Source organism: Ricinus communis, chromosome 4, assembly GCF_019578655.1.
Source record: "Ricinus communis isolate WT05 ecotype wild-type chromosome 4, ASM1957865v1, whole genome shotgun sequence".
NCBI classification, from domain to species: domain Eukaryota; kingdom Viridiplantae; phylum Streptophyta; class Magnoliopsida; order Malpighiales; family Euphorbiaceae; genus Ricinus; species Ricinus communis.
In genome coordinates, this window is record NC_063259.1 from 16327764 (window position 1) to 16344246 (window position 16483).

Sequence of the window (16483 nt, forward strand, 5' to 3'; positions counted from 1 at the left end):
AAATTCGCAAGGAACTCAAGTAACACCGATTTAACTCGACCAAATTGACATATTGAATACAGTGAAATTGCTTTCAAGAACAGAAGATAAAGAGGGACAATCAAGTACTAGTGTGTGAATTAGGTCATTAATTACGAAAGAATAAACTTGAATGTCATGAAAACCCTAGGTCCTAGCATCCTAAAAATAGTCCATTATCATTGCTTTTAAACAATTAAGGGATACCCACCCCACACTTAAGTATAACATTGTCCATAGTGTTAGAAAAATTAAAAATGGGTATAACACATAACTAGCACATCATAATCCTTGAAGATCATACTTAGTGTTCATTTCAAAATGGCAAAGCATAGTGTTCTACTAAAATAAATTAACACAAAAGGAAAAATGAAAGGAAATAACATAAAATTAAACATGCAAAAAGACAAGAAAATAAAATAAAATAAAATAAAGGAAGGAAAATAAAAAAGAAAGGAAAAAGAAAAATAACACACGTTTTTGTTTCACTGCTGGTAGTCTAATGACGACGTATCCTCACTAGTTGGATTTGCTGGAAGATGAGGAGTAAGGAAAGTCGCTGAAGGAGGGGGCGATGGTGGCACAGGGTCCATGAAGCATCCTGCCAGATTGAACTCCATATCATCAATGAACCTAGGTTGTCAAGGAGATTTTAAATGCATATGAAGCTGCTTTTGGCCAAACAATAAATTACAATAAATCCTCCATCATGTTTAGTCTAAATGTTGGGGAGAATATTCAGGGTACGATCTGTCACTTCTCAATGTCTGATAGGCTTTTTATGTAGCTACAATCTAAGGCAGTGAACATATCGATGCAGACTAGCACAAACGGTGAGTATCAAGGTCGTATTCTCAGGAAATGGTGATCCTAGACCTACTGTAGCGTTTTATGTTATCTAACCTAAGCAAATCAATGGAGTGTTGTGCTATGATTAAATATGAATTAACACTTAATTAAATGTCAAATAATCTGAAAGGGTTTAGGAAAACTCTCGAAGGAAAAAGCAAACCCTAGGGGGCCTAAGTTAATTAGATTTTAGTGAAGATAAAGATTAAATTGATTATCAATTGCAATTACCTGTGGACGAAGTCTTAACTGAATTCGGTCTCCCTCTCGAGATAACCGAATCCCTAAACCTAATAACCTAAAGTTAGAATCTCTTTCTAACGATAGATTATTCGATTAGCATTAAGGTTTAACCCGCCTCTATTAAGCTTTGTTAATTCTTAATCCGGCTAGTCAATTACCCTTATCTCTAAGTGATTATTAACTAGTTCTTGCTATTCAAATTTCCAATTACTAAATAAATTTCTCAATTACATAAAGCAATCTAAATACCACAATTCACAACGTCTCATGAATAAAGTGACTTCTCATTAATAATGAAAGCAAGAAGAATCAAGAATTGACAATCAACGTCTCATAACATTAAAATCAATCCAACAACATAGGAACCCCAATTGGGTTTAACAATTGAACTTAAGATTTAAGCTTTGGAAAAAAATAATACATGGACAGTTACTGATCTACCTCTTGAAAATACACTAATTTGGTCTTAATTAATGTTTAGAGTGAAGTATCATGCATATGGAAGCATTGAAAGCTATAAAGCAAGGTTCGTTGCCAAAAGTCACACAAAATAAAATAGAGTAGATTATTTGCATAATTTTTCTCCTATTGCAAAAGCTACTATTATTAAAAGCTTATCAGCTATTACTGCTGCCAAACTTTGGCATATTTATTAATGTGACATCAATAATGCTTTCTTCCATGGGGATTTATCTGAAGAGGTTTACATGAACACGCCTCATGGGTTTTATTATTCATACTAATAAGCATCACAAAATAAAGAATAGATTCAAAAAAGTAAATTAAAGGCATGTACATCCTTCTTCTTCAAGTTGGATGAGAAACCCTAAATTTCCAATTCAGAATAGCAAACCCTAATTTGCCTCTTGAATGCTCTCAAATCTTGTATTGATCTTCAATTTGATGTTAAAACAAGTGTAATCCTTCCTTCAATTAATGAAATGATCTTCCAAGGTCGAGAATTGAGGACTGGAAACAAATGGTTTAAGTTTGTATAATGGAAATCAAGTTAGAAAATCAAACCCTAATTCAACAAATCGTTTTTGCCTATATAGTCCCTTCAAGACTAGTGGTCGAGCTGTCTTGATCGTGAGGTGGAGTCCAGGCCATGCTGGACCTATGCATTCAGCGTTTGTTGACCTCTTCCAGGCCGTGCCCTAGCCGGTGCTGAGCCACCACGGGCCGTGGTGGCTACGAAAACCGTGCCAAAATGGCACTCTTGGAGGGCAGCTACTTGACAATTCAGCACGGTCGGAGTCCAAGCCGTGCTTAACCTCAGAATGCTAGTCCTTGCTCAATTTGATGGATTCTGGTCCGTAATTGCACGTATTTCCCTCGATTATTGATAATGTCCTTCGATAATGACCTAAAATGTGAAAGGAACCAAAAGACAAATGATTCTAGCATAAAACAAGATAATTATGCACAAGAATGTAAACAATTGAGCATGTAAATATATATAATATGATGTCTATCAATGTCCAAAGAGTTCAAAACCAAAAAAGCTATATGGGTTTACCTTCCATCATAGGGAGTAAAAAGAAAAAGGTTTTTAGCTAATAATCCAAGGATGGAAGAATAAATCCTTCTCTCGGGTGGGTAAGGAGGTATTGCTGGAAATTATGGCACAAGCAGTTCCAAACTATATCATGAATGCATTTCTTTTGCTTGTTGAGCTATGCTAAAAAATCGAGAGGATTATGAATGCGTTTTGGTGGAAAAACAACAAGGATAAATATTAGGGAATTAAACAGATGGCATTAGATAGACTTTGTATTCCAAAAGCATATGGTGGAATGGCGGTTAAGGGATTTTAATTTGGCTATGTTAAGAAAACAAGCTTGGCAGCTCCTTATTGACCCAAACTCTTTAGTGGCTAGGCTATATAAGGAAAGATACTTCCTTAGATCTTATTTCATACTAACTAAAGCTGGTTCAAATTCTAGGTACATCTGGAGAAGTGTATGTGAGGCTAAGGGACTAGTGTGCGGAGGGAGTCATATTTGCATTAGTAATGGTAAAAGTGCACTTGTGTTTGACTCTCCTTGGCTACCCTGTCATGAAAATGGCATGATCTCCTCCAATGCTCCATATGGGCTAGAGAACTCGAAGGTATGTGACCTTATGGTACCAAATAAAAGGAGATGGGATGGAGACTTACTCTTAGACCTCTTCAATGATATGGATCGATAACTTATCTTCTAACTTCCTTTGTCATCGAGGAATATTTAAGATATATAATATTAGTTGCATGACAAAAAGGTGCTTTTTCGGTTAAAAGATGCTATAGACTTCTTAAGCTCATATATCAAATGCACCAAAGCATATTTGGAACCACATCTGACCCTTTAAAGTTCCACTTAAGGTACAAAATTTCCTTTGGAGGATATGCTCTTATGGTATCCCAACTGCGTTAATATGAGACTATGTCGAGTCTCTATAGCCCCCTACTATTCTTAGTGTAACTATGCTAATGAAACTATCTAACATGTCCTATTTGGGTGTCAAAAGGTGAAGGAATATGGTTTTTGTCCAAGCTCAATATGTGTGACCCTAGGTCTATGTTGAGATTTGATCGGGTGGGTTCTTTTATTAATCGCAATGCGTTGGTTAAATGTGCTCTATTTGCTACCATTTGCTGGAATCTTTTACAACAAAGGAATGATTAGGTTTGGTGCAGGAAGACCCACTCCGTGTTCGATTTGGTGAATTCAGCAGGCTACTTTCTAACACATTGGAACAAAGCTCAGTTGGTTGCACCAGACCTCCCCTAATTAAATATCAATTGGAAGGAAGGTGATGTTACTTATATGAAATCTCCTAATGGCTAGTGTAAGGTAAATGTGGATGCAACTATGGCTTAGAGACAAGGCGGTATTGGGACATTTTGTATGGTCAGGGATGGGGCAAGAAAAATGATAATGGCTCGTGCATGTCTAGTTCGTGGAAATTACTCTATGTGAGAGGCAAAAACCATTGGTATGCGTGAGGCATTATCATGGCTCAAGGAGAAGCAAATGGAAAAGTTGGTGAGTGGGTATGATTCTTTACAGCTGATAGAAAGTATTAGAGACTCAAACATTTCTTGTTTTCATTTAATTATCTTGTAAACACTTAGCCAAATTCTTCAAACAAGTATATTTTCGTTTTGTTCGTAAATAAAATATTTTAGGCAAGTGTATTTCCATTTTGTTTGTAGATTTGCGGACAACATAACCCATTGTGTGTCAATAAGACTGCATGTTGTTTGTCAGGTCCTTAGGAGTGGCATTATAACCCTCTCAATTTTATATTTTCCATTCTTTTAGTTGATAGTATCATCTAATGAAGTTTCTTTGTTTCAAAAAATATTCTTAATTAAACAATAATTCAAATCCTAAGAAATAACATATTAATTATATTTTATATTATATTAACTAATAAGTTAGTTTCCTAATCAAATAATACTTCTAATTCTATCTTCAAAAATAGCATATTAATTATATTGTAATATTATATTAATTAATTAATTAATTTCTTAATCAAATAATGATTCTAATTGTAAAAATAATATTTTTAATATTATAATTACTAATAAATAGATTTTATAATTATATAATACTAAAATTAATTAAAAAGTATTTTTAAATCATTGTATACTACTGCACTAATATGCTTTTACCATATTAAAAAATTAATTTGTTGTTATTTTTAAAATAATATAATAAATATTAAATATTAAAATTATATTAAATTTTACTGATAAATTTAATTTTATGATCAAAATAATAATAAAAGTCGTGCAACGTATAAGTAAATGATTAGATAAATATAGAATTTTTATTTTTATTTTTTCGTTACAGTATCAATTATCTTCATTTTTTCTTTAATTTTTTCTCAAATTTTTTTTTTATCAAAACTTCATTCAACTAAGAAATTATCATCTTAAACCATAATGATTTTAATTTGACAATAATAGTACCACATCCTTATCATCTTCTTCACTTTCACATACTTGTTAATAGAAAATTAATTTAGATTTTAAATTAAATTAAAAGAATTTATTTTATTTGAAAAAAAGATAGAAGAGAAAAAATAAAATAAAAATGATAAAGTTGAAAGAAATATTTTTGGTGTTATGGAATATAGTGATGTACTAATATAGAAATTCATTTAGAAATTATATCTAATTTGTTAGAGTTAAGTTTAGTTATAATCAATTCTATACAAATTTGATTATATAGAATACTAAATTAAATTTTACTTTATTTAAAGTATATAAATTTTAAATTTATAAAATATTTTATAAATTTTAATCAAACATTATAAAAAAATAAAAAGAAATTTCTAATTAATGTCATTAAGGACTTGATATAGGGCAGGACAAAGAACCACTTTGAATTAAAAGCGAAATTCTCCACCACGAAACTTAATATAAGACATGAAATAGCAAAACAAGACAGTAAGATAACACATAAGAGTGGTGAAAAATAAACTGGAAAAATTTAAAAATGTTTTTAAGAACTCTTATTTGTTAATATGTATTATGCGGTTTGAATTTTTTGAAAAAGCTGGATCTAATTGGCTAGATTGTGAAACTTGGGAAGTAATTAGGCTACAAAAGCTAACTTTGGGGTGCACTGACTGACCTTGGCTTTAAAGGGCAAATTAGTCTTTGAGCCAAACCTAACACTCTCCTCCTCGTCAGCAGATAACATGCCGGCTACAGCTTCCGTGTTCCAGTCGAAAAAGAAAAGGAAAAAAGAAAGCCTGGCTTCACGCTGCCTTCTGGAAAAAAAAAAAGGGCCTAATTCTAGAATCTCTGTTCTATTATTTATTTATTAATTTATTTCTGTAAATAAGATTTTAATAACTTTCGGAAATAGCCATCATCAGAACCCCCAATTATCAGTGTATTTAATTTTTGATATGGCGGTGTTGTTAGAGGACATTGTGCAATCGGTGGAGTTATGGTTGAAGCTGATAAAGAAGGCGCAACCTTATGTGGATCCGAATCTCGACCCGGTTTTATTGGTTCCGGGTATCGCTGGTTCGATTCTGCATGCAGTCGACGATAACAGTGATAAAAGCGTTGAAAGGGTTTGGGTTCGAATTCTCAGAGCCGATTACAAGTTTCGTACTAAGCTCTGGTCTCGTTTCGATCCTTCTACAGGTATTAATTACTTTTTTTTTTAATTTAAATCTGTTAATTGATTAATTATTGAAATCGTGTTGTATTAGGAGTTTTTATTCCATGTGTTTGTGATTCTGTAGCAAAGAGATTTTAAAATGACATGTTGCATAATTACGTTAAACAGGTAAAACTGTGTCATTAGATCCAAAAACAAATATTGTGGTTCCGCAGGACAGATATGGTCTGCACGCAATTGATATCTTGGATCCTGACCTGGTACTTTTTGGCTTCTTCTGCTTATTTTATAAGCTTTTCACTATAAAAACCTTCTACTTCACCTGTTTTATTTTGTCTTTTTTTTTTCTCTCTTTTTACCAGCTATTATTCCTATTTAGTAAATTAATTTTGCATTATGCGGTGTATTTGAGTATCAATGAGGGATGCATTTATATTTTTGTTTTCTTTTGTTTTGCAGATCATAGGACGTGAATGTGTTTTTTATTTCCATGATATGATAGTCGAAATGATCAAGTGGGGTTTTGAAGAGGGAAAAACTTTATTTGGGTTTGGCTATGATTTTCGCCAAAGCAATAGGTATGTGCCAAAACCCAAGTATGATGGCTTTTCTGGTGCTGCATCTATGTTAATTGATAGTCGTATTATGTGAGCATAAACTAGGAGAAAGGAAAAGACAAAAAAAAAAAAGAAGATAAATTTATCCCATTGTGCATATATTGCAAGGACTACTATTTGACTTCATAAAGAGAGTTATCTTCTTTTTAATTTTTTTTCCTGTCCATTCCAAATTGTTTATGTAATTTAAGTCTATATATTTCTGAACTTCCCCATATTATCGTTTGGTATCAATAAAAATTGCTTTTATGAGACAAGAATGCTGATTTATCCTCTCATGCAAGAGAGCTAGTTTAGGAAGGCTAATAAGTTGTAATAGGTTGCACACCTAATTATTTTCTTGAACATTGTGCCAAGTATAAAGGGAATTCTTTCCAAGACATTGGGAGTACATTTCTAATTTCATTTTGAAACCTAGATTGATTGTGGTGAAGATATTTCTAGTTTTTCTTATGGTTTCTGCTACATAGCTTGCCTAACTATTACCACGTAAGTTGTACCTTATGTAGTTAAAATAGGTTCATAACTTTTTTGTGTTCCCTCAGGAACAACAACATCATGTCGGAGATCAAAGCAAAAAGCTATTTGCTCCTCCTCGCTTTCTACATCTTCCCTCTCACATCTTCTCATGCTTAAGCATATACCAACAACATAATTGGAAATTTTCCTTTTACTCAATAAGAGATCATTTAACATTCTTCCGCTGTTGCCTTTTTTAATTAGGAGTTGCCTAAAATCATAGGAACTCAAACCCAAAAACCATTAAAATGCAGGGATATTTATAAATTTAGTGTCTTAACTTCTCGATTTTTTTTAATTTCGGTGTTTGAATTGAACCTTTTTTTTTTTGTTCAATCAAGTATCTGAACCTGCTAATTTATGGTATCTCTTGCATGTTTTACAGATTAAAATAATAATTTAACTCATTTTATACATAAAATGCCCTAAATATCCATACTCTTCAATACTTACAATTTTTTTCTTTCTTTCCTCTTTCTCTTATTTTTTTTATCTTCTTTCTTTTTCTTATTAAATATTTTTTTTATTAAATCTTTTTTTAGCACTAAAAATCTAAAGATATTGGACTAACTTTTCTTTTATTTTCTTTTTGTTCATTTTTTTGAAAACAAAAATTACTCATTTTTTAATTTCTAAAATTATTTTATTTTTAAATAAATTTAATACCTCCCTCTCTCTTTCCTCTTATTGTTTTGAAGTGAAAGAATACCATTTATTTTTACTTTTTTTAGGTGAATGCAAGAAAATAAAAATATAAGAAAATAACGTTTAATTTTTCAATATTTTATTTGGATGAATGAGAAAAAAGGAATTTTATTATTTTCTTTCTTTTAATGTCTTGAGAAACAAACACAAATTTTTTAAAAAAGTGCTGAAAATAAATAGAAGAAAGAAAAGAAAGGAAAAAAAAGAAAGAGAATATGTGATTATTTTAAAGGAGGATATTTAAGTCAATTTTTACTATTCAAAATAAGACAAATAAACACTTTAACCTGTAACACTGGCTAGAGGCACTATATTGAATATTATTAGCAAGCTCAAACATTTTAATTGAACAAAAAATAATTTAGACACCAAAATAGAAAAAAATAGAAAAGGTAAAACACCAAATTTGTAGTTTTCCCTTGAATGCAAGTCCTACAGTTATAGCATCTCCTGGCTTGAAGATGTCTTTTAAAATGACAAGTTGAGGTTGACAAGGGAATTACTAGTTTTTGTTAACTTTACCATGCTCAGTTTTAGTTAAGAGATCTTTAATGTGATGGAAGTAGAACATTTCATGTTCTAAATCACTAAAATAATAGCATGTTCATGTGGTTAAAAGTGTGATGCCATGTTAGACGGGAGAACAGGTGGTAGAAATTAGGCATGACAAATAGCGATTTTCTTTCCTTACCATTTGATTTTAGATGGGTAGATGCTCAGCTTTTTGAATAAATCATAAATGTCAAATGTTAAATAGGTCTCCTACTTCGTATTTTGTAGTTATCCAGGTTAGAAAGTAGTAAGCAATACAAACTCCATAGTGATCATTAAAAAAGATACTTTTTAGTGCTTACCAAAAATTTGACCTTAAATGAAGTGTTATTGTATAGACTATATAGAACATGCACTATAATTTTGTTAACTAAGGGAGACTTCGAAGGTTCACAATATAATCTTAGAAGCATGATGTACCTGACAAAGGGCGAAATGATTGTAGGCTTCTGGCAGGAAAGAATTGATATTGATAAGTATTTAAAAGGATTAAGGAGTACGTTATGTTAATTTTTATCAATTTACCTTGTCCAAGGTCTGAGGAAATTGGTGTGCTTAGTTCTTGTTGTATGGCCTAAATGGTTTCGTTTTTTGTTATTCTTCAATCAATTTTACTTCTCTTGTTTAGCATGGTTATTGTTCTAAACCCTTTTATTCCCATGGTATTTCTATCTGTTGAACGTTATTGACTTTCTAGAGGTTAATGTTTTCTGTGTCCTTATGTTTTATTTGTCTTTTAGGTTGCCTGAGACACTGGAGAGCTTTGCCAAAAAATTAGAGTTAGTGTATAAAGCATCTGGTGGAAAGAAGATAAACATCATAAGCCATTCTATGGGGGGTCTTCTTGTTAAATGTTTCATGTCCTTGCACAGTGATGTAACAATCTCACATTTTCTTCTGGATTATCACTTGTCTTGTTATCTCTGGCTCTCTCTCTCTCTCTCTCTCTCTCTCTCTCCATATATATATATATATATATATACTTTCATGCCAATTTACAAGTTTTTGCCTCTTCATGACAGATTTTTGAGAAATATGTGAAGAATTGGATTGCTATTGCTGCACCCTTCCGTGGTAAGTGATTGAGTGTAATTTGGCTATCGCAATGAACTGTTGTACTGCTTCTGCAACTCTGCATGTTCTAGGAGACTGGCAATTTTTCACAAAGAAGAAAACTTTTATTTCCTGAAATGCTGACTAAGTTTTCTTTTAATTTAATGGGTCCAACATTACCATATTGAGACTTCTTGGTCATGCTTTGCCTGAAGCTGGAAGAGTAAATTTTACTTTTGGAAAACTAAGAACACTATAACAATTATGTTGTAGGACTTTGGATTAGGTTAGGAGTGATATGAAACTGCAAATTTGAGGATGGAGGAGGAAGAGAAGATAAAGATATCAGGGAAGGAAATAATAAGTAATGGGAGGAGAGATCAACAGAGATATAATTAGAAGGGATTAAAAGGCTAGATTTTATTAATTAACAACTGGTAAGGAAGTATGGATAGGTGATGCTGTGTAGCAAAGGAGTCAATTGCATGTAGTAAGTGGAATCAAGTTATCCGAGTAAGAATTAAGAATGAAATTAGAAAAGCCCAAATAAGAATACAATTTCCATAGTTTCTCATTTATACCTTTAAGCTTTTTCCAAAATGTTTAAAGCCCTCCTTATAAGAAGGGAGAGATAATGGTGAGCATCCATGAATGCATTACACACTGTGGCATTAATTCTTTTCTACATATAACTTGTTCGCATCAAAGCGATGTTAGGTAAAGTCTGAAATTTAGAGTTGGACAGTTTCGTTGCTGACAAAAAGAAATTTAGGAGTTAGATATTCTTAGTGCTAAAAATTTAGGAGATGAAATGATATTGAATTATTAATTGCTAATTCCTCAAAGACATTGTTCTGTTAGTAAATGTTGAAATGCAGAATTGTTAAATTGTAATCTAATTAGATGTATTTTTATATTCATAATTTTGATGGTAATGGATGCCTTGTAGTGATGAAGGTGATGCCGTGCCGGGTATGTGACAGTGGGAACAGTAATAAATTTTAGGGGTTATTCGGTTCATGAAAAAAAAAAGAGTGGAAATCAGAGTCAAAATGGGTGATTCTGATTATTGCTGTTTGGTTTGCCAAAAAACACTCTGGATTTAGAATAAGATTCCCCATCAATGCGAATCACTCATATCCCCCTCTTTGTAGGGAATTCTCAAGCCAAACCAATTATGAGGTAGTCAAACAAATAAAAAAAATGTCATTTAAAATTATAAATGAAAAAATATATATAGAATAATAAAAGTGATAATAAATTATTAAAATTATAATAGAATAAATAATTAAAATTTTCAATCCTTTTTCAATTCTTGATTCATCTAAACAGCTTACTAAAATTTTCATTCTGTTTTTGATCCTATCGATTTTGATTCTGTGTGTGTGCGGTTTTGATTCCGGAGTCTAAATCAAATTAGCTCTTAGTTGTGTGATGGCAGTGGTTGTAAATGACAACTTCTGTCGATGGTGGTGGTGATAGTAATGGCAGATGGTAATGTTGTAGATTAATCTATATTGGTGTGTATGATAATATTAGGAAAAATAACTATAATTTGTTTAATGCATTTAGTATTTTTGTGTTCTTAAAAAGTTTCTGAATAATTTTGCTTACAAAAATGTGGCTAAAATTCTCTTAAAAGTTTTGAGCTGGGAAGTAAATATAGACAATCATGCTTAATAAATTCAGTGCTGAAAATCTAATCATAGGTGCTTTATGTAGGTTACTCGTTGATATAAATTTTTCAGCTTTTCTGGTTTCACATTTACGAAAGAAAATTGTATAGTAGGACCTTACTATTTTTTTAATGGAATCATTTGTATACTTAAAAATCAACTTTTAATTCCATTGCCTAAGATTTCAACATGTTAATCACACAATTATAGTTCTTTTGAAATTTTATCCATGTTTTGCTGCTTGAATTTTAGTTATCCATTTCTGCAGGTTCAATTACTTTTGAATTTTTACTCAGTTATGCTATTAGGATTATGCAATTGAAGTTGTAAGAGTGGTGTTATTGTCCAACAGGTGCGCCTGGATACATTGCATCAACTTTTCTAAATGGGATGTCCTTCGTTGAAGGGTGGGAGCAGAACTTTTTTATATCGAAGTGGAGCATGCACCAACTGGTGGGAGCACATCTACATATGCATTTGGGATTACATGCGCTTTAGGTTTTCATTTATGTGGCTACTGTTTGATAGTTAATAATGAGTTCTTGAACTAATTTTATCTAAAGTAGGATTGGTACCCATTTTTTGATCTATGAGTATATTCATGAGCTTATTTATCTTTATGAATGAAATTGATAGTTTTTGTGGGGAATTATTTTCAGCTTATAGAATGTCCATCAATATATGAATTGATGGCATGCCCACATTTTAAGTGGCAGCACATTCCTCTTCTTGAAATCTGGAAAGAAAAACAAGATAGTGATGGCAATTCTCAGATAATCCTAGAGTCGTATCCTCCTAAAGAGAGCATAAATGTTTTTAAAGATGCTCTTTCAAGTAACACGGTGAGTTCAAAATTGGTCTCATATCTCATGCTAAGTATTGAAGCTTTATGACCTTATGGTGAAAGTATGTTATTTCAAAATTTTTTAGAGTTATTATTGTTATTTTTTCTTTATTTTTTACTTCTTAATTTGTTTTTAGGATCATTGCAATTTCACATTCAGAAGCACAAGTTATCTGCTGTTCACTGTTGATCAATCTTATTTTTCTCCAATGTCTTCATTCAAGACTAAGTTGATGTAAAATTTTGATTATTTTAAAAATATGTCTTTATGCAAATATTTAAAAGTTGATATAAAAATTTTGATTTTTTTAAAACATTTCTTTATGAAAATGTTTTGCTTTGACTATGACATGGCTAGAGATCATATGTAATAAAATCCATATTCAGGTCTCCTATATTAGTCTTAAGCAGTAGTATTTTGATCAGACTAGTAAAAAGTTTTAGAGATGTACATATGCTGTGTGTTTGGCTTACAAAATATGAATTTTCTTATTCCAGGTCAATTATGAGGGTGAGGATGTCCCTCTACCTTTCAATGTAGAGATCTTGAAATGGGCTAATGAAACACACAGGCTGTTATCTTCTTCTAAAGTTCCTTCTCAAGTTAAATTCTACAACATATATGGGATCAACCTTGAGACTCCGCACAGTGTTTGGTAATGCTTCTGTCCACACTTTAGATGAAATTTTTCTAATTATTTCATAAATGTAATGCGGGTTTTGTAAGAGATTGATACAAACAAATATATATCAAGATCAAAGAAGTCTATGTTATGGTCTCTCAATGCAAGGTCTTTTTTTTTTCTTCTAATTTTTTATGTAGAATAAACTCTTTAGTTTTCTGTAATAGTGGAAATATTTTGTTGGTATTGCGCAGAATTGTATTTATAAATGTAGTTTCTTGGATGAATTTAGTTTACATACATGAGTTGCATATTTAGAAAAGGAGTATTTTGGAAACCTAGTGGTAGTAGTAACATGGGTCTTTGCCTAGTGAGACTGCTATAATTTGATTGGGCACATGAAATAGAGTTTACCGCACTCAATATTTTAGGCACAATAACGTTTTCCCAAAAACACATACAGAACAGGCGTAGTATCTTGTTAAAAAGTAAAAGTTCTATATAAATAAGTTAGCAATGATTTTTCTTGATTTCCATCACAAATACCCCATCTTAAGCACACCAACCACTGGTGCAACAACCTTCAGCACCATCATTGCCATTATGACTACCATTAGCTAACTTTTATCTTTTTAAATTCGCTATAATGTTTTTCTTAAAATTCAGCAATAACGTTCACATTCATGACTTGTTTTAGTTTTAAAAAATTTATAGTATCCAGTAATGCAGATTTTTCTATATATTTATTAAATTTATATTTCATTGTCATTATATCTAATATTAGCTGGTCTTGTGCAGCTATGGAAGTGAGGAGGCACTATAATGTTTTTCTTGAAATTTAGCAATAACATTCACATTTGTGACTTGTTTTAATTTGAAAAATTTCTAGTATCTAATAGTGCAGATTTATCTATGTATTTATTAAATTTATATTTCATAGCCATTTTATCTAATATTAGCTGGTCTTGTGCAGCTATGGAAGTGAGGAGGCACCTGTCACAGATGTTCAGGAACTGCGCTTTTTCCAGGTTATGATATTATACTCTACTGTGGCCTTGTTTTGAAATGCAGTTAGTAGTTTCTGGGGAAAATCTTGTATAGGTATTCTGGAGTACCAGCTTTTGTCTTCAGTCAAGTTTTATTTTTTTTATTTAGCGAATTCATGTCTGTTTGGGGAATTTATGCAAAGGTTCTGCAATAATTGTTGACTCTCAGCAAACCTGACATTTGTTCTCATATTTCCAGCCCACATATGTATGTGTTGATGGTGATGGAACAGTTCCTGCTGAGTCAGCTAAGGTTTGCTCCAGTCCTTTTTGCAGCGCTTCTAATTTGATAACCAAAGTGATATTGCTGGGACAAACTTTTCCACAGCTTTTTGAAGCTTGCTTTTATTTCAAATTTACTGATAAGTTCGTTGATCTTTGAGTGTTTTGCATAGCATATATCTTTTAGTCTCAAGTTACTGACATTGGATAATCCTATTAGTTATTACCCAGCTCAAGAGTCTGTGCATAGAACTGCACAATTTGAGCAGTTGTATTAGCGTCATGGTCATGTGAAACCTTGACCGAAGTTCAACATCATAAAAATCTCAAGGCTTGTATCCCCTTTAGAAAAACCATGCTTTATTTGATAATTTGTTAATCTATTGCTAGTTCCAGAAGAAACTAAGATTGGAAATAGGGCCAAATTCTGAATAATTCTAAACCAAAATGGTTGGTTTTATGAATGAATTCATTCTAGTCTAGACTTGTTAGAAGATCTAAGTACGAATTTGGCAATTAAATTGGCTTACCTAGATTAATTATTAGGTTTAGCAGGAATAATTAATTATATGGAGAATGGATGATAGAATATTTCAGGTTGGTATGTAGATCTATACAGAATATATCGAACAATTGCTCATTCGACAATAAATTAGTGGCATGTGAAAGCAGATCCTGAATAATCTTTTCTTTTTTTTTGTTTTGGCTACAGTATAGGTTTAAGGACAAGAAAATACTCAAGCAAAAGATTTTGGATTTTAAAGAAGGCCTTATAAATGAATTTGTACCACAAGTTTAAAGACAATAAAAAAAGAAAGTAGTTGTTCTTTAGTCAAACTTGAAAAGGCACAATTGCAAAATGAGTCTGAGATTATGCTTGGCATGCTAGGGTTGAAGCAAAGATTAATATGTCCAAAACCAATTTGCAGAGTATTGATGCTGATTGGACTTGTTTGTTAAATCGGGAAAATTTCCAGTATTATCAGGATCTTTTTCCTTCATCTTCTCCCTTCTCTTTCCAGATGATCTAGCATAATGCTTTTTGATTTTCCATTGTGTTTTATTTGGAAGAAAGATCTGACACTATAATGACTAGTGATTAAAATTAAAGCACACCATGTGGAACTTAGCAAGAAAATTTTAGAGAAGCTTTTTGCTTAACTTCTTGGCTCTTTCTGTCATGAGTTGATTAGTTTTTAATCCCATGGGTGGATTATCCTCCATGCATTAATGTCATTTTCAGGACTAGGTTTCAGTTCCTGACTTTATGGTCATATGCTTTCCCAGTTCATCTTTTACTAAATATAGACTAGGGAAAATTACATCGAAATCCCTGAGGTTTAGAATGTTAAACACTTTGGTATCTGCAAAGCGACACTTCAATCCTTCTGTTTGTCTCGCATTAGGCAATGCACTTTTTGGCAGTTAAAATGTGATGTGTCATTGATGCCTAGGACAAAAGTATTCGGTGAAATTAAATCTATAGGACCAGAGCATTCTGTATTATAGAACTTGAGGGGCTAAAATGTTGTTTATTACTTTTGCATATGCAACTTCTCGAGTGGCATGTTAGTCATTTCATCCCTCACTAAGAGTCATGTGAATGATGTTTGCTTCAGGGAGACAGTTTCTGTTGAAAATATAAGCTCGAAGGTGTTTTTAATACTAAACCTTAGGGACACTTGTAATTTTCTCGGTAGAAAAAGAAATCCAATGTCATATATGTGTAAGTAGCCTAAAGTATGAAAATGTGCCATGAAAGTATGTTGTCAATCTCACTATCTTAAATCTACTTCCAGGCAGATGGGCTGAGTGCAGAAGCAAGGGTTGGCATCCCTGGTGAGCACCGGGGAATTCTTAGTGATCATCACTTGTTTAGAATTCTCAAGCACTGGCTGAAGGCAGGGGATCCAGATCCTTACTATAACCCAATAAATGATTATGTAATTTTACCAACTGCTTTTGAAATTGAGACGCACAAAGAGAAAGGCGTACAGGTTACATCACTCAAGGAGGAATGGGAAATCATCTCAGGTGATAAAGATGAGATTGACAATATGGCCGACAGAAGCCCTGTCGTGAGTTCAATATCTGTTTCTCATGGGGGGGATGGAAAATCGCAGCGGGAAAAAGCATATGCCACAGTGGTTGTTCATCCTCAGAATGAGGGTAAGCAACACATTCAGCTAAGTGCTGTTGGTCTGTCTGTTGATTCATGAAGTTGAATTGTATTCGAGATGGGCATGTAAATATTGTATGTATATGAGTAATATATACTGGTAACTGCAATTTGATGATTTGTAATTACCGTCTACTTGTACAGGAAGCGATAGTAGTAAAGTTGTTTTGAACTGTTTGAAATATAAATATATTCCCAGAAGATAATA

The 16483-nt window shown here is 32.2% G+C and overlaps 1 protein-coding gene across 3 annotated transcripts; it reads left to right on the top strand.

Annotated features, from left to right (window-relative positions):
- Positions 1 to 5773: 5773 nt before the first annotated feature.
- LOC8259827 (lecithin-cholesterol acyltransferase-like 4) lies at positions 5774 to 16483 on the top strand. Of its 3 annotated transcripts, XM_002524082.4 has the most exons (11): positions 5776 to 6262; positions 6408 to 6499; positions 6699 to 6817; positions 9373 to 9508; positions 9655 to 9706; positions 11714 to 11814; positions 12021 to 12203; positions 12704 to 12861; positions 13802 to 13856; positions 14074 to 14127; positions 15896 to 16483. In XM_002524082.4, the coding sequence occupies exons 1-11, from the start codon at positions 6019 to 6021 to the stop codon at positions 16313 to 16315; spliced, it is 1614 nt and encodes a 537-aa protein (XP_002524128.1). In that variant the 5' UTR covers positions 5776 to 6018; the 3' UTR covers positions 16316 to 16483. The 3 variants fall into 3 exon arrangements, with proteins under 3 accessions (XP_048228883.1, XP_002524128.1, XP_025014007.1); XM_048372926.1 differs by lacking the exon at positions 12021 to 12203 and having other exon boundaries at positions 5774 to 6262; XM_025158239.2 differs by lacking the exon at positions 6408 to 6499 and having other exon boundaries at positions 6130 to 6262.